Genomic DNA, 19,203 nt, shown 5'->3' with positions numbered 1-19,203 from the left:
TAAGTTTAATTAAAATCTAGATCTGCACAAGTCGATAGCTCTGCAGTCAGTTGACTCGCAGCTGCAATGGAAGCAATGGTAGAAAAAAATTCGTCGAACTGCAAAACAAGCCTGCGAAAGCTCATTGCCTTCAACAGCTGCACATCTGAACGGTTCCGTTTGCCCTCACTGCTCCCGCAGGAAAACTGCTGCAAAGTAACCCTGGAGTAACAGGGACGCTCTTGGCAAAAGCCGGAACTCTCCCAGCCGGTACCTTCACCGTACTCTCTGCACCGCGGAGGAGGTTTAACAATCAGCAGCCGAGATCGCTACAGAAGAGAGAGAAAACGCAACACAAGCAGCTGTAGCTCACTGACCGGCCATTTGAAAACTTATGGTTTAAGAACCCTCAGGCGAATCTGCTTCGCTCACAAGGTGTATGTGCGTGCCTGAATGTTTACAGGGACTATCACCCGTATTCTGGAAGAAGTTTTCTATTTCGTCCGGTTCTGAAAAGCTTTTCAGAAGTTCTGGTTTGGGCACTGCTGGGAATTGCCCTGCGGCTGCCTGGCTCCGAGGCGGCCGAGGTTTGAAACCCGCTTCCGTGATTGGAGCCTGAAAAGCGGCTGGACTTTTCCTTTTCTTTTTTTTTTTTTTTTTTTTTTTTGGAAGGAGCAACAACGTCTGCCACCTGTTGTCCTGTGAGCTACTGCGTATTACGGAATGATTAATGAAAACCTGTGAACGACGTAAAAACAGTGAGCATAGGCTGTGTTTATTCCCGACTAACTCTCACTGTGCCGGCTACCTGTTGAGGTGAGTTTACGCAGGCGCTTAATTATTTCTGTCTTTCCAAGACAGCTCTTTTCAGCCACGCGGGACCTGCCCAGCCGTCCTGGAAGACGCCACTTCTGAGCCTCCCTAGGAGCGAAGGCAAAAAGCACAAAGAAGTTTTCCGAGGTAGGGACCGGGACAGCGGCCGGCTCCGCATCCTGCCCGCGGACCGCCCCACTCTTCGGCTGCCGCCCAGGGGCCCCGCCGGGCAGCTCTGCGAAGGCAATTGCAAGCTACGCCGCGGAGAAAAAAATAATCCCCCATCTCTCCTTTCCGCAAGGCGACATCTCCGGAGAGCTCAGTCTCCCGGAGCAGCCGGCGCGGGGAGGCGCGGAGGCTCCGCCGCTCCGCGGGGTGGGCTCGGACGCGGCGAGGGGCTGCGCGGGCGCGGCCGGGGCGCCTCCCCCGGCGGAGGCGGGAGCGCCGGACCCCGCGGCCAGGCGGGCGGAGCGCGCTGCCCGCCGGGGGGCGGACGGGGCCGCTGCCGCGTCGGCTCCGCGGCCGGCGGCGCAGGCTGCGCCCCTGCGAGCGGAGGGGCACCCTGCGCGGCGGCACCCTCCTCCTGTCTCTCCTTCCCTCCCTCCCTCCCTCCCTCTTCGCCGCCGCCCGGCGCTGGCGGGGGGCGGCCGCCCCTGGCTCGCCGCGGTCTGCGGTAGCGGGGAGCGGCGGCTCCGCTTTCCGCCCGCGGAAACTTTGGCCGGCGGGCAAGGGGGAGGATGGAGGCGGGAGAGCTCGCGGCGGCGCCCCTCAACCGGTCCCGAGCTGGGGCAGAGGCGTCCCGTGGGGAGTTCAACCTCTCCGGGCTGCCGGAGGCGGAGGGGAAGCCCCTCTTCGGCATCGGCATCGAGAACTTCATCACCTTGATCGTCTTCGGCTTGATCTTTACCCTGGGGGTGCTGGGCAACTCGCTGGTGATCACGGTGCTGGCGAGGAGCAAGCCAGGCAAGCGCCGCAGCACCACCAACATCTTCATCCTCAACCTGAGCATCGCTGACCTGGCCTACCTGCTCTTCTGCATACCCTTCCAGTCCACAGTCTACGTGCTCCCCACCTGGGTACTGGGTGCCTTCATCTGCAAGTTCACCCACTATTTCTTCACTGTCTCCATGCTGGTGAGCATTTTCACGCTCTCGGCCATGTCCGTGGACCGCTACGTGGCCATCGTGCACTCCCGACGCTCCTCGGCCTTGCGCGTTTCCCGCAACGCACTGCTGGGTGTGGGGCTCATCTGGGCGCTCTCCTTCGCCATGGCCTCGCCTGTGGCTCACCACCAGCGCCTCTTCCACCGCGAGGCCAGCAATGAGACCTTTTGCTGGGAGCACTGGCCCAACCCACGCCACAAGAAGGTCTACGTGGTTTGCACATTTGTCTTTGGGTATCTGCTCCCGCTGCTGCTCATCTCCTTCTGCTATGCCAAGGTGAGGCAAAGCGGGTAGTGGTGAAGGGTATGTAAAAGGGATGGGGGGTGACAACAACGATTGTGGGTGTCCATGAGCTGTGGGGCCATCTCTAGGCATGTGGAGGGACATGGCACTGTTGGGAGGCAATGAGGGAAGGGTGTGTTTGTGGCCCAGAGGGCCAAGTTTTATAGCTGAGGGATGACTAGAGGGGGGCTGCGTGTCGCACAGACAGGTCAAGACAGGGATTGCATGGGGCAGGGAGGGAGGGGTCATTCTGGTAATTGCTGGGGTCCCTCTGCCAGATTTTCTTGTTGAAAAGTGCTAAGAAGCCCCAGTGCTCTGCTGCTTTCTCAGTCAACACAACTCTCCTATTTTCTTGCAGTGCTGTATGAGGAGTTTAATTCAAAGTACAACAAAGCAACAAGTTGTTCAGGCTTCAGGTGAAGCATTGTGATTCTTTAAAATGCAGCGCACTTAAAAAAATGACACAAATCCACCCATTTGGTCTGATCCAGTTAACATGTTAAGAGCAAAAGATGCATCACTCTGCCTGATCCCTGTGAGCCCTGTCTTGCCCCAGTTGAAGTGGAACAGGAGATATTTACCTCTGACTTTAGCAAGGGCAGGTGATGCTAGGGAGCTGTGCATGAGGACCCAGGGAGACAAAAGCAGTAAGTAAAGGTGCCTGAACAAGGATATTTAAGGACTTTTCTGCTCAGGCAAACTGTCACGTTTTTCTGTTAATATTAATTGCAGCCTTCAGTGTAGGATCCACCGCTTGCTGCTGGACAGCATCTGGAGCCCAGCTGCTACCTGCTGAGTTAGGCAGAGATCCTCCTGTTTCTACACCAGCAACCTTTGGTAGCAGGATTTCTCCTTAGGCAGCAGTTTACATTTGAGACAATAGGTCTGCTCTTGCAAAGAAAGACTGTTTAAATGTTGAGAAGTCAGTTCTTTAATTGGCAAGTTAAACAGATATAATGAATGTATTGGATTTGAACATAAAATTATATGTTCTACTCAGTTTTACATGTATTATGTCAACTTAGTTGTGATGTGCAGATTAAAGGTAGAAAGTTATGCAGAACTTGAAGGACAACATTTCTAAATTACTAGTTGTAATGAAACAAGTCTGACCTGGCAAAGGGAGAAGGAATACATGTTTTCGTACATAAACTGAATTCTGTTTTCCCTGGGTGAATACACTGGCATTTCGTCTGAAGTGGTGAATATGACTGAGCTGTGAGAGGGATGAAACTTGCTGTAGCCATAGATCATCAGAGTTTTAAGAAAATATTATATATTTCAGGGACACTTGCTAAATGTGTGCAGAGGGAGCTTTTCAGCTATTAAGAATTCTTGTATGTTTCAAAGCCAAAGCATCTTCAGTTTCAGCATAAAGTACCAGCCTTCAAAGTCTGATTGAAGATTGAAAAAAAAAAAGTCTTTAAAGATTATAACAGTCCTGCACAGTTAAGGGGGGAAAAAGGACATAGCTTAAACAAAATATAAGGATAGTAAATATAATACACCAAGTTATTACAAAGCACCACTGCAAAAGTAGATATCTCGATATTAGTATGAATATGTAGTTTTAAAAAAACCCACAACCAAACAACAAAACTCTACGTGAAATATATGCCCAGAACAAGTTAATAAAATTAAGGCCACTCAAAAAGTTACAACTAAAATCTTGTGCTTAAATTATTGCCAGGGCTAGGATCTCGCCCTTGCCTGGTGATGTGTTTCGAGCCTGAATATAGGATCCTGCTTGCCATGGTGTCAGGCTGGAGGACCCAGCCTGAAGGGATGAGTTCTCGGAGACACGTAAGGGCTAGGTGGTATTCCTGTCAGTGTCAATGATGCTGAAAAATGCCATGACTTGTACAAGGCTACTCGAGGTATTTGTACCCTGCAGCATCAAGGCTCATTCCTGCCCTCATTATGAGCCACTGGCAAACCTCCAACTGTGAAATTTTGGCACGTGGGCTGGAGTGAGGAGAAATTAAGGATGACAGGAGCTGAAAATCAGAGCTGAAGTTTTAGATTTTTCAAATCTAAAAAAAAAAAGTGACCACAGCAGAGCGGTCACTGTGAGCTTTTCTTGATGTCACTAGAGCACTACGTAGTACACCAAGTATTTTGGCTTCCGAGTGCACGCAGGGTTAGAGGATCGCTGCTGTGTAACAGCCTCAGAAGTATTATAAAAATAAATGCATTCGTTTCTTATGGACTTCATGAACTGTGGATCAGCTAAATAATGCAATCTTCTGATACAGTAGATTAAGACAAAAGAGACTCATTTCTCCATTTGAATATATTGCCTTTTCCAGACTCCTTTCAGGCAGTTCTGTTTCTCCTTTAAGCAAATTGCAGTGAACTTTTGGTTTGAAAGTCTCATTTTTTAGGCACTCTAATGGGGAGCTGAGTTCTTTCTCACTCTCACTCTCTCTTAAATTGTGTTAGGGGAGATTTGTATTTTCCCCAGTGGTCAACAAAATTGTTACAACCTGCGGAGGCGCTGAAATAGTGCAAGGCATTTGGAAACAGTGTCCTCCCACAAAATTGGAGCTGGAAATCTCACGTGATTTGCTCTTAAGGCAGAGATTGAAGAAACGATGCTCTCTGTCGTGTGTGTACAGCTGTTTCCTCTCTCCTGAATATAACTTTGGGTCAATTTCAATCAAATTTGATAAAGGAGTGAAAATATCAGAAGGAATGATATTTCCCTAGTTTTGTGAAAACATGAGTCAATGAAGAAGGTGCAGAGTCTCCATCTTCTCTCTCCTTTAAGGAGTCAGTTTGCACTCAGCTGTTAAACATCAGACAAGCTATAGGGGGAGGAGGTTTTACACAGCTTCTGCTAATGGAGGAGACATGTCAGCCTGTCAAAGAGTTCCAGTCAACAGCTCGATGTGCAAGTGGAGACCAATGACAAGTGGTGTTCCTCAGGGGTTGGTATTGGGACCAGTGATGTTTAGCATCTTTGTCGACGACATGGACAGTGAGGTTGAGTGCACCCTCAGCAAGTTTGCTGACGACACCAAGCTGTTTGATGTGGTCGACACGCTGGAGGGGTCAGGCTGGAGAGGTCAGGCTGGAGAGGTGGGCCTGTGAGAACCTCATGAAGTTCAAAAAGGCCAAGTACAAGGTCCTGCACGTGGATCGGGGCAATCTCAACCATAAGTACAGGCTGGGCAGAGAATGGATTGAGAGCAGCCCTGAGGAGAAGGACTTGGGTGTGCTGGTTGATAAGCTCAACATGACCTGGCAATGTGGGCTGGCAGCCCAGAAAGCCAACGTATCCTGGGCTGCATCCAAAGAAGCATGGCTGAGAGAAGACAGGCTGAGAGAGTTGGGGGTTGGTCAGCTTGGAGAAGAGAAGGCTCCAGGGAGATCTTATGGCAGCCTTCCAGTACCTAAAAGGGCCTACAAGAAAGCTGAAGAGGGATTTTTTGCAAGGGCATGTAGTGATAGGTCAAGGGGCAATGACTTTAAAGCGAAAGAGGGTAGATTTGGATTAGATCTAAGGAAGCAATTTTTCACTCTGAGGGTGGTGAGGCACTGGAACAGGTTGCCCAGAGAAGTTGTGGCTGCCCTGTGGAAATGTTCAAGGCTAGGTTGGATGAGGCTTTGGGCAACCTGATCTACTGGAAGGTGTCCCTGGCCATGGCAGGGGGATCAGAATCTTTAAGGTTCCTTCTAACTCAAACCATTCTATGGTTCTATGATTGTTTGATTCATACTGTGAGTTAAAAATGCACATGTAAATTAATTAGTGGGGTTTTTGAAAGACTTTCATTTGGGAAATAACCTGAGAGAAAATAGAGGCACATGTAGAATTATTATTCATTCAGGTGAAGTGACAGAGGCTGTTAGAGGAACAATTGATTATTCATTGGCCCAGAGAAGAGATAATTTGAACAGGGCAGTGAGGAGAGGTGTCTTTGATTTGCCTTGCAGTGTTTGTGCATAAACATCGCTTTTAATATCCCTCCACGGCATTCTGTGTAGGTCTCTGAGTGCTGTCCCACTGCTGTTGATAGGTAATTAAATTCTGCCTGTTTCTCCTGCTGCTGGTTTGCATTCCATCTGGTACACTACCATGTAGAGCCAGCATCTTTTCACTATAGAGATTTATTTTATGAAATACCTATATAATCTGAAGGAGGGGAAGCTGAGAAGGATTCATGGAAAGGTTATAATCTAAATCTTCAACACCTCACCTCCACCCCAAATATCCAGTTTAACAGCTTTGTGTACTGCCTCTTTCATTAGACTGGAGAGAGATGCAATGCAAAATGTTGTGCTAAAAGTTTCAGAACAAAAGAAAAAAGATGTTTGTAACTTTAAAAGAAGATTTTGCAGTTCTGGTTTCTGGGAAGACTATATCTGACTTTAGTTTTGGGCTGTGAAGGAAAATCCCACTACAGTACAGTCTCTGAGTGGCAGGTGATGGGATTTTCAAAGGTCCAGTAGAAACAGCCCATTATTGTAAGTTATGTGAAGGGGGGTATGATAGGTGAAGCAGCAGTGATGGGAAGTGAGCTCCAATGCATTTCTCCCATGCTCTTTTTTGTTTTCACATTTTTCACCCACGGATTAAGCAATTCAGCTGTCTCGTATATGGTGCCGGCAGGTGAATAAAAAGTTTGTGAGCCAGATGATTGTCTCCCTGGTCTTCTGCTGGACCTCAGGAGCTCTTCTGTCCTTTCCTTCTGGTTTGCTTAATCCTGGAGAAGGAAGAAGAGCTGAAGTCAAAGCCAGACATTCTCAGAGAAAACCCATTAATTTTTCTGCTGCCTTTCCTGAGCTCAGGTTAGCCTTAGTAGCAACCTGGCTAGTGTTTCAGAGTAGGGTGAGCATGCAGGGCTGAGTCTTTCACACAAACATGTTAACACACAGGTAAGCACAAATGTAACCAATGTTAACTGGTTACAAGTAATTTTTATTTCTATTGTTGTTTGTAGGTCACTGGTAGCTAAGAGCAGATACTTAAAAAGTGGAATCCACTGATGAGAGCTATAGTTATTCACGAATTCCATCTCATTTATTTTTATTCATTATGTATGTTTCTAGGACTCAAATGCCAGAGTGGGATCAAGTCTGTAGGTCATCTTGTCTGGTGTCTGTACTGGTAGTGGTTAGCCATGCATCCCAAAGAAAACAGAGAAAACGTCCCCAGATGATATAAGAGAATTTGAATTTATACCCTTTTCCCCACTTCAAGAAGTGTCTTTATAAACCCGGAAGTTAAGTGTTAAATTCCTTAAAAAGAAATCCTGTTAATGCTGGATGATCTTGCCTATTAATTCTGGATGATCTTGCCTATTAAATTGTTCTCAGTTTATCTTAGAACTATGTAAAGGGCAACCTAACATCATCATCATCTAACTGAGCTCTACTCTCTGACAGTTTCTCTAAAAAACTCCTCTTACCATATTTTAACTAAACCCTTGAGTTTAATTAAGCATCTCCTTTTTTAAAAAAAAAAAAAAATTCTGAATGGTTTACAACTTGTTAAACATATTCAGCTGAAGAGCATCTTCCCTGCCCCTCATGCCTGCAAATCATGCCATATGAATATATTAGATCCAGTTAATAATGGCTGCAGAGGAAGTAGGGCACCCACCTTTGTACATCCACTATCCAAAATCTTACGTGTAAATCATTATGTTAAAATGTGGACCCTGCTCTTGGATTGTGAGCCTTTTTGAAACATATTTTCAAAAATTAGTTGTGAAAGGTACAGGACAAGTATCATCAAATTGTTGATAAAGGTCATGCCTTATGTTAGATATATTTTAGTATAAATTATTTTTGAAAGCCTAGACTTCTTTCAAAGATCAAATAGCGCCAACATCCTGATTATATTAACCAAACATCCATCTGAAGAAAACAAATTATGCAGGTGACTCAGAAAAGCTCTTACTCAAAACATACACTTTCTATTTTACATGCAGTAAAGGTCATTTTAAATTAACAAGCATTGAGATTTTTATGGAAGAATGATTGCTAATTCGAAGTGCATGATAGATTTCCTAAGTAATACATCTAAATTTTTATAGAATTATTCAATTGTGGTCTGCTTCTTATTTGTTGATTCACACAGATGCAGATATGCAATTCCTTTGGATTTTATACTGTGCACTTTTGAAACGTGTAAATTGGATCAGTGATGTTTGTAAGCAACTCATGCAGTACTGGAGAGTATACTTGAAAATATATGGGTTTGAATTTTAGAAAATAGTGAAATACAAGATGCAAATTAATCTTTTCAGGTTCTTAATCACCTGCATAAAAAGTTGAGAAACATGTCAAAGAAGTCAGAAGCATCCAAGAAAAAGGTAGACTGCTTTCATTACCAATATCTATTTGTTTACATTTTAGTTTTATGGCTAAGCTAATTTGGTATTATATTGCTTGTTGCCAAAGATGTAATGGAGAGAAGGAACTGAAATGAAATATTTAATCATGTATTCAGTGTCTCTCTCAACTTAGCAGGATTGGAATCTTTTATGCTCCAAGTTTTCCGTCGCAGTGCATCAAGCCGTTACCCGAGATCCCCTTCTTTTGAACTTCAGAGCATCTGAAATTTAGACATGTAGAGACAATCTGTCTCTAATATTACATGAGATTTTTTGCCTCACAGGCATTTTTCCTTGACTGACAAATATTTTTAAAAGTTTTTTTTTATTTATTTTTTTAACTAGCTGAATTTTTTAATGTTTTATGAAGAATTCCTAGATTATATGATGAGACTTTGAAACGAGGTTTGTTGCACTTCCTGATAGGAGCTTAATAAGACACTTTTAGTGACTCTGCAATTCTTCTATTGATTTTCCACAAAACGCTTTTTTCTCTTATGTTCAAGATTAAAGTTATAACTGTTTACAAGTAGAATCGTGAAAGGTTTTAAAAGTAGAATAAAAGCTTTGCATTTAGAAAAACATTTTAAAAATGTGTTTATATATTGAATTTGTCGGTTAATATAATATGGTTCTGATTTTTGAACAGATTTGACCACAGCAATCATTTGACTAACTTCTCAGTTTATGAATGTGGAGTTAGGAAAACCCTTTAGGCAAGAGCTCTTCATTTGAGCTGATCGCTATTACCATGTGGGCATGCAGACTCTCTGCAACGTAAATGTGATATATATGGGCTCAACAGGAGATAAATAATCTATGACTTATGCATTCTCTATTTTTAAAAAAAAATCCTAGTCAATAAATTTCATTTCCTAGAATTATAAGCATTATGGCCCTGATGCCATAAAATACTTAACATACACACTTTTGCACTTAATGTCGTCAAGGCCAAAGGTGTAGTTTTCAAAGGCATTCTGTACATTGCCATCTCAACTCTTATCTAAATTATTCTCAAACTGGAAATTGCGGCGGTTGAATGCACGGACTCCGTAGATGTGATAACAGAGTGACCTTTATTATTGTTATACAGACAGCTTTTATAGATTATTACTCTAGCCACGATGTGTCCACGCGCCCCTCACCCAGCTGTGATTGGTTACAAACAATAGTGCACGCACCTATTTTAACTTTACTATTGGCTATGCCTAAAAAGGAGCTATTTTTCACCTGCTAAACTAAACATCATTTCCTCACACACTCTATATCATCTTCCCATACTCCCATGTCAGCTTCTCACACTCCCTGCACCAGCTGTTCACACTCCCTTCTCTTTCTCATCCTCGTTATCGGTGTTTTCCAACTTCAGAAAAGAGCACAGGCTTAAATCATCAAGGCCGGGCCCCAACGGTAACTGTGTGTATGATTCCACAATTCCCCTTTTTTGTTTTTCTATGACCATTACTTGATGAACCTTACTTTGTACCATCCGTTGGAAGCATGACAACAGGCAGGGGATGATTATTACTATGCATAAAAGAACTACTAGTACTATAATGCCTACTTTTGCTAAAGATTTTAACCAACCTGTAATTCCCCAACTCTTGGTGCAAATATAGAAGCTGCAATGATTTTTGCTGGATCCCAAAATTCTGCTCTGGAATCACACTAGCTATCATAAGCATGTGTGCTTCGCCTATTCTGGATGTGTCTATGATTTAGGTTCATGGTGGTGTTAGGTAAATACATTCTTAAAGTCCCTATAGTACATAGATCTCCCCTTATATGCGAAGGAATACCCTGCCAAGCTCTACTATAGCCCTGCAGAAGCAGTTACTAGCATTTTGTTTTGGTACAGCCTTGCAGAAGCAGTTACTAGCATTTTGTTTTGGTACAGTCTTGCAGAAGCAGTTACTAGCATAATGTTTCCCTTTCTGGGAGCCTTACTATTTCGACTATGCCCAAGATTCCGCTGAGCAGGAGGGTGTCAATCAGCAGGGTCATCGCGGAGAAGGGAGGCAGGCACAGCACCTTCAGGGCGTCCCCTGTTTATCCACACAGTGTGCTCTGCAGCCCCCTTCAGCTCCGCTCTGAGCCATCCCCTTTACACCCTCAGCAGAGTCTATGACAAAGGCACTGACACGGCGTTGCCGCACGCGTGGCCAGTGCGTGCAACAAGGCTGCCCAGTATGTGCTCTGCCGGCTAACAGCGGCTTTTGCGAATCGCAACATGTTGTTCAATAACAATCCTCCTAGCTTCTCTTTTCAAAGTTACATACTCACAACTAAGTCCAGTTTGTAATTCTTTGTCATTAATTCGGTACCAGTCAATTCTTTTCTTTCCAGTAGCTACGGGTGGAATCCATACACCTTCCGATCGGAAAAAACACACAAAGCATATATACAAGCAACTTTCACACACATAATATACCAAACAATAAGAAAACATAAAAACAGTTTACATATCAACATGCAATCTTCTATTACAATTCTTTTGAGCCCTTTTCCTCATTCTGCGTCTCTGTCATCGCTTTATGTTTCTTGCTGGTACCCAGTATGGACCTGTGGGAAAGAGAACACAAGCATACCCTCCTCCCCATGTAAGCAGAGGCACAGGGCCATCCCATGAGTTGAGCCCAGTTTCTTATAACATACCGTTGTTTTTTGTACAAAAATGGCATTGGGTTTAAAATTATGATACACAGCCGTAGTAAGTTGCCTAGAAGTAGACAAATTAAGAAAATTTAAAACACATGTAGCTTTGTCTAAGGATTCTTGTGGGGAAATATACGGAAGACTCCCCCTTTTTTGTTTATCAAGCATTTGTTTTAACGTTAAATGAGTTTGTTCAATAACAGCTTGTCCCGTAGGCAAATGAGGGATACCGATAATGTGAGTCACTCCCCAATCCTGTAAAAAGGTACTATACCGGACCATAGTCTGTCCCGATTTTCTTTGGTACTCCCATGGTTTTCTCCAGTGTGAGCAGTAGCAACAAGAAAGGCAGAAAACATATCAACAGTTACATGTACATATTTAGAATAAAGAAACGATTGAATATAAGTAATATCAGTTTGCCATAATTCATTTCCCGCAATGCCGATCGAGACGATCCCAGTTACGATGTGCTGTCTTTCGATAAAACCCGGGCCACGGGCAGCGGCCAAGCGTCCACTCTCCAGGCGCGCCCTGCGGGGTGGGGGGGTTGGGGGGGGTGCAGCAGCGGCGGGGGGCCAGCTCTGTCTCGCCTCAGCCGGGTGGGGGGGCGGAGTGGGTACGACGACCCAGCCGCCCTGTGCCGGCCGTCCCCCTTGTTGTCGCTGTTGTTGCTGTCGCCGCGGCTTCGGCCGCTCGCGCTCCGTAAGCGCCGCCGACCCCTCCCGCCGAGGGGGACCATCAGCTGCAAAAGAACCGGCGCAGCGGGGCCCGCCGCGCGTCTCCGTCCCCTCCAGCCGCGGCTCCGCGCACGAGCGGCAGCGCCGGGGGGGTCCGAGGGCGGCGCGGCTGGCGGGGGTGCCGACATCGTTGGAAGGGGGGGAAAACAATAAGTCTTGTCTTTCGTTCGGGGCCCTGGATCAAAAGGATTCGATGATGGCTTTTCCAGGCCGGCAGCTCCACACAGTTCCTCTGCCGGGGGGGCCGCGGGGGAGGCGGGGATGGGGCCGCTGGAGATGGACACCGATGTCCCCTCGCCCTCGCTCTCTCCCTCCGCGCCCTTCAAGGCCTCGAACACAGCACGCCAGGCTGTCAGCTGTCGCTGCACGACAGCATCCCCACGGGTGGCTGCATCCCAAAGTTTAACGCCTATAGTGTCCCAAGTCCTTGTCATGTATATATTTGAAGAGTTTGCCTCCGGTACATGGGCAGATACCCAAACCAGGAGTACCAGGAGCTTTATCAAGTCAGTACTGTTAATAGTGCCATTCTGTTTCTCTAGTACTTTTGCCAACACCTTAAGTACAAACTTATGTTCTGTTAAAGCCGTGCTTCCCATTGTTCCCAGTCGCTTACCTCCTCCTGTTGAGGCAGTTGTCGCTTATTTTTTCTGTCTTTAGGTTCTTATTTCTTCTTTCTTTTGGTTCCTAATTCTTCGTGTCTCTCGATATGGAAGACCCCATCGTCCCTGGCTGCTCACCTGTATTCTTCAGGTGTCACTGGTCCAGACTCCAGCTCTCGTACCCCGCTGTTAATTTCGGTCCGGACCGTTTGGCTCTCCCCGCCGCCTCCTCCGCCGTTTCGTTCAGCCAGGCACCGCCGCCGATCGCTCTCACACCGCGATTCCAAAGCCCGTCAGTCGACTTGAATATCAGGTCCCTGTTCGGGCGCCATTTGCGGCGGTTGAATGCACGGACTCCGTAGATGTGATAACAGAGTGACCTTTATTATTGTTATACAGACAGCTTTTATAGATTATTACTCTAGCCACGATGTGTCCACGCGCCCCTCACCCAGCTGTGATTGGTTACAAACAATAGTGCACGCACCTATTTTAACTTTACTATTGGCTATGCCTAAAAAGGAGCTATTTTTCACCTGCTAAACTAAACATCATTTCCTCACACACTCTATATCATCTTCCCATACTCCCATGTCAGCTTCTCACACTCCCTGCACCAGCTGTTCACACTCCCTTCTCTTTCTCATCCTCGTTATCGGTGTTTTCCAACTTCAGAAAAGAGCACAGGCTTAAATCATCAAGGCCGGGCCCCAACGGTAACTGTGTGTATGATTCCACAGGAAATATCTGTGTATTTCCTCCAAACAGTAACTCTTGAAAATTGCAAGTGAAAATCAGATCTGGCTAGGAACTAGCTTTCATCACTTCAAGGAAAAACATTACAGATACACCCAAGATTGCTTGGATCTATCAGGGTTCAGTAAACCAAGGGCAAAAAAAAAGCAGCCCCAAACTTTTTTTGCCTTAAAAAATAAGTTTCTGATCCTAAGGCCTAACTCATCTTTTTCAAAGCAACTGTGTTTTCACTAGTGTGCTGTCTATTTCTGGTTACTGTATCTTTCCTTTCCTTCTACTGTTTTTTCAAGAATGCATTTCAGACTTAAGTATACATTTCTAGCTTTATTCAAACCTTTATAAGAATTTCAGTAGTAGAATCTTAAAATTAATTTGCTATAGGTGTGGAAAAAAGTTAATGAAAAATATATATGTGCCTAAACGCTATTTTTTGTGCTTTTTGGCCACAAAGCATCAATATTAATATAATGTTTTTCAGGTGGGTTTATTTGCTAATGAGAAACCCTAAGCAAGCTCTCATTAGGTAAATGAGAGCTGCCCTTTAGTGTTACCTTGATTGCAAGGCATAGTGATGTTAGGCTTTGAAGGAATAATGGGATTAAAGAGATGTTGTGAGGTTCCTCATGCAAAATTACTTATTCTGCAGATATGAAATACCTTAAGTAAAATAGTCACAAGAGATGCATGGTCAGCCTCTGCTTTCAGGTGCATCCATACAGTCTATGGAAAGTCAGTGATTTTCCTGGTGTAATTTTTTTTTAGAATTTTGAAAAAGCTGAAGTAATACGTCTCTTTTGAAGTAATTGTGCGTGTGGTATCCAAAGAATCTGTTTTCAGCTGGAATATTAACACATTGAAGGGATCAGAGAATGAACTGCTCTTGATTTATACTTCCTTGTTAGCACATATTCTCCTGATGAGTCCTGAAAGAGAAAATATTTGTATGGCTGTTTGTTAGTGGCAACTGATTTAAACTCCATAGGGCTAAGTAGAGGAATGGCTTGTGAAAACAGATGAATCCTTGAGACTAAACAAATTATATTTACTACAGACATAATGTCCTTTGGTTTCTGTTGTGAGATTTTGCTAACCAACAACAGTATCTGTCGTAAGTTATTTTGGGCTGTTGCCATAGAAAACAAACTTTTTTCTCTAAGTTTCTGTAAATTAAGCCACATTGTGATTAGGTAGGTCAGTGTGAATAATTACCAAGCATTAATCAATTCATGAGTTCAATAAACTAGCAAAAAGTAGATATTCTCTGTGCTGCAGTATTTATCACTCTGTGGCCACTGGGTCAGTTTTGCCTATGAAGAAGAGCCTAAGTGATCTGAAAGATTATGTTGCAAAGTGTTAATATAGTAATTATAACAGTCCGTAAAATGATATGCTTTGGAATTAATATTAGGCTTTTACTGGGAGAGTGATTTAGTTGAAAGAGGTACTTGTTAGAGGACTAGATATTAATTAGTTGAGCGACTGCAAAGCACTAACCGCTGTTTCTGAAGTAAGTGAAAGCTAAAGGAAACATTGACAGTCAAACTCCACTGTGCCCTGGCAGGATATCTTCAGCACCTGAAAGGTCTATACTGGCTTATTCTGTAGCTGCCTGGATGGATCTAATGAACCTGACGGCCTTTCTTCTCATAAATAACGAAAGTGGAGTCAGGAGGCAGCACTGAGGATGTCTTGTGTTCTGTTTTTCTGAATTCAGCATTTGGTGGTGAGCTTTGATTGGCTTTGACAATGTGCAGTCACCAGAAATTTCAAGCTCCTTGCTTTTCTCTTTTTTGCCCTAGTTGTATCTCAGAATGTTGTATGAATCCCCCTGTAGAAATGTTATGTTTGAAGGCGATACCTTCAAAAAAGCCCCTGCTCCTTTTGTGGACACTTGAGCACAGTGTTCATCTGACTGCTCTAAGCTCTTACACTAGCTGCCTTCAGGTATAATAGATCTCTCTTGAAATTTTGGTCAGAAATCCTTGTGCACTTTAGCAAAATATAGATCATAGATGTGGATGAGATTTCTCAAAGACCCATGTTATCCTGATTTTACATCAAGCTTATGCCCACCTCAGAAAAGGCTAGGCTCTTGCATAGGAAACCAGCAACGTCATTCTTTACCTTCGAGCAAAGTTATACGTTTGCCTTTTACTGTGGCGTTTTCAAGGCTAAGGTTCTCCTCGCAATAGTTCACTATGCAAGAGAAAGCCCATGTAGGTAACAGAGTAAAATCAGTAATAAATATTTCAAAGTGCGTTCTCTCTCAGAATACCTTTTTTCCTCTCTAATAATGGTTTTGAAGCAGGTTTAATGCTGATTCTTCAAGTGCTCATCAGACATCTGTGTTTTCCTTTCCCTGTCTCAGACAGCACAGACTGTGTTGGTGGTGGTGGTGGTTTTTGGCATCTCCTGGCTGCCGCATCATGTCATCCATCTCTGGGTTGAATTTGGAGTTTTCCCACTGACTCCAGCCTCCTTTCTCTTCAGAGTGACTGCACACTGCCTGGCTTACAGCAATTCTTCTGTGAACCCGATTATATACGCATTTCTCTCTGAAAATTTTAGGAAGGCCTACAAACAAGTCTTCAAATGCCAGATAGGTAATGAGTCGCCTCTGGATGACGCTAAGGAAAATAAAAGTCGGATAGATACACCACCGTCTACCAACTGTACGCACGTGTGAACTTTGGAAAGTCCTGTATGTTGGCTCTTCATTTATGTGAACTAAACACCTAGAAAACAAAGCACAATCAGCTTTATCCTGGGTTTATCTTGATAAAGCTAATTGGTATTTAATGTACTGAAGTTGAGTTTGTAGCAAAAGTTTGTGAAACTGGTATGAAAGAAAACCAGGCTGATCTTTTGTGTCTTAGATAGCTTTGTCAAATGAAGCTCTTGGACTTTTACCAGATACTTGAGAAAAAAATGTTGGAGATGATATGTCTGTGTTCTTACTAACTAAGCATATGGTGTGTAAACATTCAAATATACAAGAAGGAAATGTTGATATGAACAAGTAACTTTCTGACATCTTACTCCATCAAAGTGAAGAGGTGGCTAAATTTTCCGTCTTACAGAAAATAAATACCGTAGTACTATGATTTCAGAGAGGAAAACTTTTGTTCTGTCTCAGATTGTTTCGACAATGCCTTTTCTCTTTTTAAAGTATAGATGGGCTCTGATTCGGAGTTGAAATAACCTGTGTACAACTTGAGGCAATTGCTTTAGAGAGGAAATGCTCATTTTATCTGTTTAGCTGTCTTTTTAATGTAACATGCTGAGTAATGATGGACTTTTTTTCCACTTCATATGCCTGCCTTACTGTATACACAGAACTTTTGTGTACTCTCTGTAAGGTTTTGTTCATGGTCTGTATGTAGTTGTACCAAAATGAAGATTTGTGTCTATCTGAGAGAAGCTTTTCTTCACGTGTTGCATGTGCCTCTGTGTGTGTATATTTTGTTAACTTTATAGCCTTTGAGATGGAGATACAGTTTTAAATGTGCAATATTGTCCTGGTTTTAGCTGGGATAATTTTCTTTCTAGTAGCTGGTATAGTGCTGTGTTTTGGATTTAGATGAGAATAATGTTGATAACACACTGATGTTCAAGTTGTTGCTAAGTAGTGCTTTACTAAGTCAAGGACTTTTCAGCTTCCTGTGCTCTGCTAGCAAGGAGATGCACAAGATACTGTGAGGGAACATAACCAGAACAGCTGACCCAAACTGGCCAATGAGATATTCCATACCATATGACGTCATGCTCAGTATCTAAACTGGGGACAGTTGGCTGGGGTTGTTGGGATTGCTGCTCAGGGACGGGATGGGCATCAGTCGGTGGGTGGTCAGCAATTGCACTGTGCATCCCTTGTTTTGTATATTCTGTTATTATTGTTATTATTTTATCTTTCCTCTGCTGTCCTATTAAACTGTCTTTATCTTAACCCACGAGTTCTACTTTTTTTTCCGATTCTCCTCCCGATCTCAGTGAGGCAGGGGAGGAGTGAGTGAGCAACTGCATGGTGCTTAGTTGCCAGCTGGGGTTAAATCATGACAAATCTATACATATTTTTAAAATAATATGTTCCATAAAGCAACTCTGGGCAATGCTTAAGTGTTTGAAAAGAGCATTCTCTTAAAAGTTGTAGGAGGGGCTTGATATCATGTAGCTCTAAATTGGAAAAATTCAAAAGGATGCATTTAAATCAATACAAAGTATATAAGGTTAGTGGTTCAATTCTGCAAATTCTTAAATAAGATGAGTAGTTTCAGCAATTTTATAAAAGTATGTAATATGTCTTTAAGTGGCAAATCACTAAAGAAGTAGTGGAAGGGCACTCAGTCCTTTGAGAAGGTTATTGTTAGTTGGAATAAGATATGCTTTTACCTTTTTTATTAATGACTCATAGACTCATAGAGTAAATTAAGTTGAAGCAACCTCCGGACATCCTCTCAAGGCAGGGCTACCCTCAGAGTTGGACTAATTTCTTGTCTAGGCAAATTTTGAACATTTCTAAGGATGGCAATTCAAAAATTTTGGGGGGGCAGTTGGTGCCAGTGCCGAATCACCCTCACTAAAATATTGTGAGGTTGATTGGGATCAACCCCAGTTGGGGTTTCCCTTGATGTAGCTTGTGACCATTGCCTTCTGTCCTTCTGCTGTGTGCTTAATCTTCTCTCTAACTAACTAATATGTGATTTAAGATGGCAATTAAATTTTCCCCCAGCTTCCTCTTCTGAAACAATGCATCACTCTCAGTCTCTCCTCATCTGTTGTGCTCCAGCTCCCTGGCCAGATTAGTGGCCTTCTGCCTTCCTCCGGTGTATCTATACCTCTCATGAACTGGGGTATTCAAAACTGAACAGTGTGTTCCAGGTGTGGCCTCACAAGCACTGAGTAGATTAATCGCTTCCCTTGGCTGATTCTTGCTAATACAGCCCAGGATTACAGTAATTTATTGCTGCAAGGGTATACTGCTGACTCATATTTAATCTCTGCTTTACCAGCACCCTCATATTCTTTTCTGCAGAATTGCACTGAGTCCTGGTCCAAGTTTCAGGATTTGGCTTTTGGCTTTGTTGAACTTCATGCATTTGGTAGTTTTTACTTACGTTCTTCTGGCTTATCAAGGGCTCTCTGAAAGGTAGCCCTGCTGTCCAGTGTATCCACCACTTCCCTGGTTTTGGTATCACGTGCAAACTTGCTGAGAGAGTCCTGCGCCCTTGTCTGGGTCTTTGAAGATGCTGAATAGTGTTGGCCAGATGGTCTGTCAGATTTTTGTCCACAAACTTGCTTTAAAAAAATAGTTCAAAGTTGTGGAACCACATCAACTATGAAGAGTTAGTTCACGTGAAAATGCCTACGTTTATGTGTTGGTATTGTTTGCTTGGAATCAGTAAAATAATATTGAAGACATGCAATGGCATGCATGCTGTTTGTGTCCATTCTGTCATATGAAGAGACAGTTTGGTGACGTTACTGGGAACATAAAATATATGAACAAACCCTCAATTGGAGAAGAAGAGTTTATCTGTGCAGGAAACCATTTCCTGGTTTAAGATTGAAGTTAGGAAGCTCATCCTAGAACAACGTTGAAGTTCCTTTGAGTTTTCAGATCCTCATCACCCACTAATCACTCAAATTATTAAAGCACTATCGGACTTCAGCTGAATTTGTAACATATTTGGAGATTTTACAGCTTTTAAAATTATTCTTTTCCTTTCAAAAAATTGCTTGTGATTTTATTACTTTGAATAAAAAATGACCATGTAAATTTGTAATTGTGTGAAGTTAACTATGGCACCAATCATTCTTACCCAGCTGGACTGAGTTGAGATAATGAACTAATTACTAATCAACTCAAGGT

The 19,203-nt window shown here is 43.5% G+C and overlaps 1 protein-coding gene across 1 annotated transcript; it reads left to right on the top strand.

The window, feature by feature from the left end:
- Nucleotides 1-1,529: 1,529 nt before the first annotated feature.
- GALR1 (galanin receptor 1) lies at nucleotides 1,530-16,020 on the top strand. The gene is made up of 3 exons (XM_086609166.1): nucleotides 1,530-2,231; nucleotides 8,495-8,560; nucleotides 15,703-16,020. The coding sequence occupies exons 1-3, from the start codon at nucleotides 1,530-1,532 to the stop codon at nucleotides 16,018-16,020; spliced, it is 1,086 nt and encodes a 361-aa protein (XP_086465292.1).
- Nucleotides 16,021-19,203: the final 3,183 nt, after the last annotated feature.

The sequence above is a fragment of the Tauraco erythrolophus genome, chromosome 3, assembly GCF_009769465.1.
Source record: "Tauraco erythrolophus isolate bTauEry1 chromosome 3, bTauEry1.pri, whole genome shotgun sequence".
NCBI lineage: Eukaryota > Metazoa > Chordata > Aves > Musophagiformes > Musophagidae > Tauraco > Tauraco erythrolophus.
The sequence above is the reverse complement of the archived record's forward strand: the minus strand, read 5'-3'. Positions and strand labels throughout refer to the sequence as shown.